Genomic DNA, 8,922 nt, shown 5'->3' with positions numbered 1-8,922 from the left:
CAAGGCGTTCCGTATACCCCCTGATACACTCTACAAAAAATGTCCTGTCAACGCCGTTAATTTATTACCAATGTTTGCTGTTATGCAATTCACGGCGTCTGCTGTGAACTAGTTCACGGCGTTCACTGTGATCTCGGTTACAGTGTTCACTGTGATCTGGCCACAGTAAACGCCGTGAATTGGAGCCTGATTTGCAGTCCTTCGGTGCTCAGCGGCGTCAAACTCACAGTGTTTACTGGGGACCAGATCACAGTGAACACCGCGAACAAGATCACAGTGAATCCCGTGAGCAGTTCACAGTAAACGCTGTGAATCGACCTACAGCGAAAACTGGTAATAAATTAACGGCATTAACAGGACATTTTTGGTAGAGTGTATGGTGATACGTACATCTGCCGTACCACTCCCCCCATAAGAGCCTGTGTTTTGTAAAGCGCGGAACGGAAATTTAACGGAAAATGTACCGCCAATTTTATACCGGAGGTTGCCGTTTCGGTTTTCCGTTTGTGAAAAAGTCCAAAATGCTCTACGGACCGTGAGGAACGGACGCTCCGTAACTCAAAGTTCTGTAACGGATAACGTGTAACGACCAGTCCGTATCCGGAGTGACCGGAGTAATATTTATAAGCACCAGACGGTGCGAACTTTTTCCGTACGACTATTAGCACCATCAGATGGTGCGAGTGACGTTTCGTTGTACATTCGCACCAATCCTGGTTCGAATAAACAGGGATTACCCAATTCGCACCAGTGGCGCACTTAAGACAGTGCAGTCTATTTGCACCACCGAAATGAAGAAACTGGTACAAATAATGGAGACTGACATTCTTAGCACCGTCGGAGTGCGCAACACACCCCTTACTATTCGCACCACCTCTGGGTGGGGGGAAGGATATGACTTAAAGTGCGAATAGTACACATAACAATCCTATTCGCACCACCACCTCCAGTGTTTCTGCTTAGGCGGTGGCTAGAAGTATGGAACTTCTTTTCACTGGGCACCTTTTAGTTTTGTTTAGCATGAGCATACAGTATTTAATAGATTGGTGTCTTTGGAGCCGTTTACTTTTAAAATGGACAAGGGAAAGAGAGCTGTGTATCGTTCGTGCACTGCCAACATCCAATGCCAATGCCCGCCAATGCCAATTGTGTTTACAAACCAGGCCCTAGGGGTAGGTTGGGTAAGGAAAGTACACTCGTGGCTCGGGTAAGAAAAGAACACCCGTTATATCTCCGGACTGAAACTACACTGAACCATCACGTTAGTGCTTTTAGAAAGATTGGTCATCCCGCTGACAAAAAATAAATTAAGGCCAGTTCTACTTATAATATTTAGAATCAAACTGCACGTTTGACAAAAAACATTAAGAATAACTTTGAATTTTTTTTTTTAATGTATGTACTTTTAAGTACGGCTTCCTGCAGAATCAGCCGACAGTCCAATGTAAGGTATCCCCTTATAGGTTAGACCATCGTCTTCGAAAAAACAGTGCCGTTCAATGCTCTTGGGCTTCGACACAATTTTTTATAAGTGTAAAAATGAAATGGGAAAGAAAAGTACAGTCGGCTGGGGAAGAAAAGTACAGGCATTGGAGAAGAAAAGAACACCCTCTAAGAAACTAAAAGCGGGATGAAAATTGAATTGATCACGGAAATAGATTTTTGCGAGACAAGCAATAAATGTCAAAAAATGGTGTTCTTGAAGCGCTTATGTTGTAGTGATCAGAATCCGCTTCTAGAAATCACTTTTATCGCTTCTTCTCACCTTGTGCCCAAAATTATTTCTCAAAATGCGTTAATATCAGCGGCTTTTAGAAGCACATCTGGAGCCTTGTTACATTCGCACTACACTCTTGTCTATGCATATTTGATCCAGGAAGCGGAAGAAGGGAATAACTTGACTTATCCCCAAATTGAGTTTTAATTTTATTATTGTGCCTTAGAATGGTTTACATCATTACACCAAATTATTTGACTGAATTCCAAGCAGTTTAGGAGAAAATCCGCATGGAAAAAGGGTATAACTCTACTTAACCCCTTTTACAGTCTAAATTTCATTGGAAAATGGAGATAACTCAACCTTAGTCTACATGAGTCCGTTTGACAAATTGGCAAAAGGATACAACTCAACTTGTGTTTTTATGGATCTAGTGTAAAAAGAATCAACTCAACTTAACCCCCACTTAATTTTAAATTTCAATTTGGAAAAAAGAGCTAAGTCCAAAAAATACACCAGAGTAACATACACTTTATGCAGACTATTGTTCCTTTTGACTTGTCTCCAAATTCCTCTTTGTTTAGAAAATATAAGGTGAGCTGACTCTGTTTTCCATTTCAACGGAAAGTGATAAGTCGCAGAAATCCTCTTCGGAGTGACCTTACACTTTTGATTTTTTTTCCAAAATTTTACTAATGCTTTTTGAAATTATTAACATCTGCAACATTCATTTGTTTTGTTTTAGTTTTCCCTGCTAACAGATTTTGGTTTCTCCTGAAAAATGGCCAAAATTGAGTTATCCCCTTCTTCCGCTTCCTGGATCATTTTGTCCATGCTTTTCCGCGTTCTGTTATTGCCCCCTGCAGCATCCTATCTGTTACTATATTTGGTTTCTGATCTGTTCAGGAGGATCGAGATTTTTACGTTGGACAAAGGTTCAGAAGCTCAAAACACTCGTGTAAATCTTGTCAGGATGTCAGAGACCTGTCTAAAAACCTGATCAAAATTCACGCACCTCTGAAAGCTGAAAACATCTACATACAGTCTGCAGAACTCAAACCGTCAATATCAGAGTAAGTTTTCAGAATTTCAGCTTTCAGAGGTGGGCGAATTTTGATCAGGATTTCAGACATGTTTCTGACATTCTGACAAAATTTACACGAGTGAAGTCATTAATGAGCGTGTAGAGCGTGCAGCAGTCCAACAATTTCCCGAAGTACTAATGATGGATTCCACCTACAAAATTAATAAAAACCAGATGCCTGTACGTGTGATTGAGGTAATGGATGGAGAAGGCTGAAGCCAGGTTGTAGCGTATGTCATTCTTGGCGGTGAAACAAAGCAATTGATGACAGACATGATGCTTCATTTTGTCGAAGTTAGTAGGGGGAAGAGGTCTTTGAAAAGACAAAAGCCGCTGTGGTCGACAAAGACTTCTCTGAGATAGGTGCATTGAGAGCAGTATTGCCTAATTCCAAAGTTCACATCTGTGGTGTGCATACAGAAAGAGATGTTAAGAAGAATGCCTCAAGTGATCCAAATACAAAAGGTTCCGAGAAATGTTGTATGCTGAAAATGAAGAGGAGTTTCAGAAAAGCGATAAAGAATTTGCCTCCATTGCGGGCACAAAACTTCTTGATTATATCCGAGACAATTGGCTGAACTCAAAAGAGGCCTGGAGCCTCTAAGATCGAGCCCTGGTTACAACTTTTAGAATCCACTCAACATACAGAGTTGCGTCTGGGAATCAAAAGTTTAAGTTGGTAAGTATGATGATCTATTTTTAACATCAACAAAGCAGAAAGAAATTCAATAATAATTTATCTCCTTAGGTCCTTGATCCTGATACTCCGCTCTATGAGTCGGTGGACATTCTTGGAACCGCCACTGCTTAACAGCACGTTTATGCAACGGCGTTCGTCAATCAATTTGGATCTGTAATTGTAAAGAAGCACAGAAAGTAATGACACAAATAATTCAAACACCTACCGTAGAAGGGGTAATATGAGACCAGTTTTCGAGGTTTTTAATGAATTTTCCCCTTTCAATTTGAGGTGCTGAGGTGTTCATCACTGACCCTTTGGCTACAATCAATTTGATATGTTTTTAAGTTCAAACCAAAATTTCAAGCCAATGGAGGACTTCGGGCTAAAGAAGAAGAGGAGGAAGACCGGATGTCGCGGCGGCGGCCCATAACAAAACCTCATTAGTTTTCCCCCTCCACTCGAAGCAGCCGACGGCGGCGGCCATGCTTGTGTTCGAATCGGCGTCCGGTAAATGTTTTACATCTGCTCGTTTTAATCGCGGAAAAAAATTATTTATGATGGTTTTTTAAGACAATCCTTACCAGTCAGATATATATTTTGTATTTTTGAGTCTCGGATGTGTATTTTTCAGTGTCGGATATATGATTGGATTAGTTAATTGGCTTCGCCCAACGAACTAAAAATTAAATAAAATAAAATGGCGGAGCCATATGGAGCGACACCCAGTGTGGACAGCGGGGTTTGCGAGTCGGGATGACGGGATCCCGTGGCAGGGTAGGCAACTTTTCTTGTGATGTCGCAAAAACATTTGTCAGCAATAATCGAGAAAGTGCAAATAAATGAAACTGTATGAACACTCAGAAAGTTGTGTCTGCTTTTTCTAAAATGTTCTGTACGTAAAAGCTGCTTTGAAAGGCGTAGAAACGGTTCGGAGTTCATACGAAATGTTGGTCAACCTGGTTTCATAAAGTATTAATGTCGGGTGCATTTGGAAGGAAAGGATGACGAATGTCGGGTGGACCAAACAATTCGAAAGAACAACAAATAGAACCAATGAATTGAATTGAATGTATTCCGACGCTGGCGTCATGAAGACGATTTAGAAGGCGAAGCCCTTGGAATGAATATTCCTAACTAGTACTACGAATTAGTAGGGGTGTTGTGAGGTTATTATGAGGCATTTTGAAACATGGCACATCGAAATGGCTATTTCTATGTCTATTATGATGCAAGTTTGTACATCGAATGAATGAAACGTCTCTTCAAATTGCATCAATTACAGTTGATTTGAAGTTGATGGTACTTATCGTTTATTTGCAGGATGCCAAAGACACTGGCTTAGAAAATCCAGGGCTCAACATATGCTATTTAAATTTATGCCTCCAGTTGTTGTTTAGTACTTCCTTGAGTCAATTCATTGCCAAGAGGTCATTCCGACACTTTGCTAATGAAGATAGCAATTACAATGGTGACATTGTTTCATCATTAGCAAGCAATTTAAGCAATTTGTCTTGTGGCAAGCAGTCTTATTTTTGCCAAGATTTTTTGGTACCTGAAGTCTCAAATGAAATTTACTTAAAACCCCACATGATTGAACATTTATCAGTTGGTTATTTGTTGTTTAAATTTGCAGAATACTGTTGCGAAGTACTGGAGTTCATATGAACACAAACGGACCCAAGACTGTCAAGAGTTCATGGCATTCCTGCTGTACGCTATTGCGGATGAAGTTCAGGTTTGAATTTCCTTCTGTAATGTGAATGCTACAAATTGTATAAATAAATTTATTTGTTGCAATGTTTTTCTTTTCCTTCCCTCCAACACAGAAAGAAAGTCCAATTTTATTAGTTGACCCAAGTAGTCTCACCATGAAGCAGTTGTTAGAACTGCGTTGGTCACAATACACGAAGAAAGTCCAATAGGGTATTCCGATGGAACTGAACCGGAACCCCGCCGGGCGGTTTCCGGTCGGGTGAGGCCTGGAAGTATGAGAAATCGCGCTGGCGGTTAACGAGCGCGCCGCCATGTTGAATTCGAATTCGTTGTTATTGTTTCTCTCTTCAAAGAAGACTGGCCTTGTGATTTAAGTTATCGGGGCGGTAAATTAATATTGTTATAATACTATTTTCAATTAAGGTAAGTTTTAAGAGCTTCAGAAGACATTTCTATAGACGTGACATTGTTCGCGAGCCCGTCCGGACGCGGGAAGTCCTGAAATATGTGTAGTTCACAGTTGCCTTAACCCTACGGTGTTGTTGCTTTTCTTTATCAGATTTTATGCTTTTTTGTTAAAACTTGGAAACAGCTTGAATAAAACTCGACTCCAAATAAATGTCACAATTGTAATATGTATTGATCAAATGATGTCATACTAATATTCATATGAAGATTAATGAATTATTTTGTCTGTTACGAGGATTGTTCTCAGCGCCCTGCAATGGCATCCAGGCAGGAGCCTATTCCTGAAGGATGGGAACCTGTCAGTGGTCACCACCACCATGCAGGTCTCATCAATATTAATGAGACATGCTATCAAAATAGTGTTTTGCAGGTATTTATCTAGTCTCGAGTAGGTGTCTAACATCACTTGCGCGTTTGTTTTGGATATGGTGTATTTATGATGCTGCTTGTTAATTTGTCTAGGCCTTGTTCCATATCCCTGCTTTCATTACAATATTGACTGTTGAGGGGCCTCAGTGCAAGAAAAATCCTTGCACCTCTTTACTGTGTGCTGTGTACAGCGTGTTTTGCGAAATGAAGAAAAACAAAACTGTCAGTCCAACTGCAATCACGTCTCTGTACCCTTGTGAGTACCGTTATGACTTTTCTTGCTGTTAATTTAGTTATTGAATTAGCTGTTTATTAAATGTGGGTGTTTCAGTGCACTTCAAGCTGTTCCAATTGGGCAGGCAGGAGGATGCCCATGAGTTTTTGGTCCAGTTTGTCGAAATAATATCCAGTGAACTGCAAAGTAGGATCCTGCAGCGATTGGAAGGTGACCCTGCAGTGGACATCATACCTGCAACTTACAGGTGTTTTGGTGGATTGCTGGGATTGACAGGTGAAGACAACTAATGTGGTGTCACTTTTAATTCCTGGAATTGAAACCTGTTAAACTGTATTATTTGTGTATCTTTTGCAGGAATTTGTTCATGCAAGTCCATCCATGAGGTGGATGATTTTTATTTGCACTTATTTATGCCCCTGTCTCATGATACTAATTCCATTCAGAGAGGTATTGAACAATTACTAAACGAAACAGAGGATGTGCTCCATGACTGTGAGGCGTGCAAAAAGAAAATGGCTATATTTCACAATAGTGTAAAAGTGAAATACTATCCCCAATATCTTGTTGTAAATTTGAAGAGGTACACTTGTTTGTCTGGAGGTTGCCTTTCTTTAAATGTTCCTTACAAGCTTAATGTGTAATTGATTGTGCAACAGGTTCAATTTCCAAAAGAATCTTAATTCTTCTAAAATTATGCAAGAAGTGTGTGTCCCACTTAAACTGAAGGTGGGTTCTGCAGCATACCGATTTTCAAGTGGTGTCCTTCACACAGGACCAAGTATGCGCAGTGGCCATTATATTGGCATTGCATTGTGCCCTGATGGGACTATAACTTTATTTAATGATTCAGCAGTAAGTTCCTTGCTCACAGTCACTGTTCAAGTCTACATCGTGCCTGTCATTACAAATATGTAATCCTTTTAAGGTTTGGCCAAATTATCCTGGTGGTCTGAGTGGATTTATGGTGAAGAGATCAATATATATAGCAATTTATGAGCTGCAGAAAATTGAGGCATGTATTCATATCCTTGATTCCATGGCTCATCACCTTTTTCGAAAATTAATGTGTTGGGTGATGCTGTCTAATAGGTAACTGCAAATGGCAATGCATCAGAGGCACAAGTAGAACCACCATCAGTTCCAGAACCCAAGCCAGTCCCTGTGCCAAGGCCTGCACAGCCTCAGTCACTGCTCAGGAACAAAAGGCCTGTGCCGATAACACCAACCAAGAGAAGTCCCCCACCTAAAAGGACTGTGAGGCCACCAGAGAAGTTGTTCTCCCCTAGCATGTATGACACGAAACCATCACAAACACAACCTTCTGAGAAAGTCGTCAAGTCTTTATTCACACCAAAGGTACCTCCACTTACAGTGAAAACTTCAAAGGGGGAAGAGCCAAAGGTGAGGTCAAGGGTTTAAATTTTTATCTCATTTATTGATCAATATTGTTGTCACTTTATGACAAAATAGTGGATGTCATTTGCACCACTCTTTAAATACTACAATATAATCACAAACTGATGACATTTATCCTTAATGCACGTGCATGTTACAACCGTGTCATCAATTGTTTTGATGACATTCTTGTATGGAAAGTTAGCCTTGAAATTTTCAGTCTACACTGCCTTCTTTCTGCTAAGAACATTTTAATAATGATGGACTAAAGATGTTCCATTGTCAGAACACTGTGGAATACATTCCCGAGAGAAAATTATAGGCTGCAGATTGGCTGCAGGCTGGCTCCCTCCAGGTTGCTTACAACGCGCGGATGGAACTCGGATGGCTGCAGACATTGGCTGTATTCGGACATACGTCAGCCAAAATACAGCCATCCGCAGCCGGTGCAGCGTCTCTGGCTGCACCTGCCAGCCACTGAAGTGTCCCTTTGGAGCCCAGTCAGCGCTGCCCCCGCTGCTGTAGGCTGCACCCCGTAGCCTTCAGGATGCGCCAGACAGCCTTCCTTCGCGAGCCACGCTGCCCCCAGCAGCCACGAGGCTGCGAGGCACTGCTCTAGACTGCACCCCGCAGCCTTCAGGATGCCCCAGGCAGCCTTCCTTCGCCCGGGCCACGCTCCCCCGGAAGCCTGGAGGCTGTGAGGCGCTGCTGTAGGCTGCACCCCGCAGCCTTCAGGATGCTCCAGGAAGCCTTCTTTCGCCCGGCCCACGCTGCCCCCGGCAGCTATGAAGCTGTGGGTCAGAGCCACATCTTGGCCGCATCCTGCAGCCTCGTGGATGCCATCGGCAGCATCCATATCGCTACGAGGCTTCACTCCTTAGTTCATGAAGGTCCCCATGAGGACCTTTGAGGGTCCCTGTTACGCCCTTTGAAGTTCTATGGAGCCCTTTGTAGATTTTCTAGGGTCCGAACACCGTTCCGGATCCAAATCTGGTAAGTAATTTCATGTAGGACTTACCGTTCCCGAGATATCAAAGATAACAAAAAAGTTTCCCGATTTTTACGAAACTTGCATGGCTTATGTATGTTAACGTATTCAACTCAAATATCAGCATACCACGCACCCAGTCTATTTTTTTTCTATTTTTTATAGCCCTTTAATCAAGGAATTCGACCGTTGCCTGAATACCGCCAGCATCCACCATGCCGCAATCCGTAGCCTTCAGCCATTGCAGCCTACATGGCTGTTTAGTCCT

The 8,922-nt window shown here is 41.9% G+C and overlaps 1 protein-coding gene across 1 annotated transcript; it reads left to right on the top strand.

Moving 5' to 3' along the window:
• Nucleotides 1-5,920: 5,920 nt before the first annotated feature.
• Nucleotides 5,921-6,951, top strand: LOC117646573 (ubiquitin carboxyl-terminal hydrolase 36-like). Its single transcript, XM_034387615.1, has 5 exons — nucleotides 5,921-6,034; nucleotides 6,127-6,289; nucleotides 6,365-6,544; nucleotides 6,626-6,837; nucleotides 6,928-6,951. The coding sequence occupies exons 1-5, from the start codon at nucleotides 5,921-5,923 to the stop codon at nucleotides 6,949-6,951; spliced, it is 693 nt and encodes a 230-aa protein (XP_034243506.1).
• Nucleotides 6,952-8,922: the final 1,971 nt, after the last annotated feature.

Source organism: Thrips palmi, unplaced genomic scaffold (genome assembly GCF_012932325.1).
Source record: "Thrips palmi isolate BJ-2018 unplaced genomic scaffold, TpBJ-2018v1 HiC_scaffold_19, whole genome shotgun sequence".
NCBI classification, from domain to species: Eukaryota; Metazoa; Arthropoda; class Insecta; order Thysanoptera; family Thripidae; genus Thrips; species Thrips palmi.
This window is presented reverse-complemented; position numbering and strand designations above follow the sequence as displayed.

Excerpts from the sequence above, each read along its gene's own strand:
- LOC117646573 (XM_034387615.1), top strand. The coding sequence starts at position 5,921 with ATGGCATCCAGGCAGGAGCCTATTCCTGAAGGATGGGAACCTGTCAGT. Across the intron at positions 6,035-6,126 it reads ATCAAAATAGTGTTTTGCAG|GCCTTGTTCCATATCCCTGC; the intron begins GTATTTATCTAG and ends TAATTTGTCTAG. Across the intron at positions 6,545-6,625 it reads TGGATTGCTGGGATTGACAG|GAATTTGTTCATGCAAGTCC; the intron begins GTGAAGACAACT and ends TATCTTTTGCAG.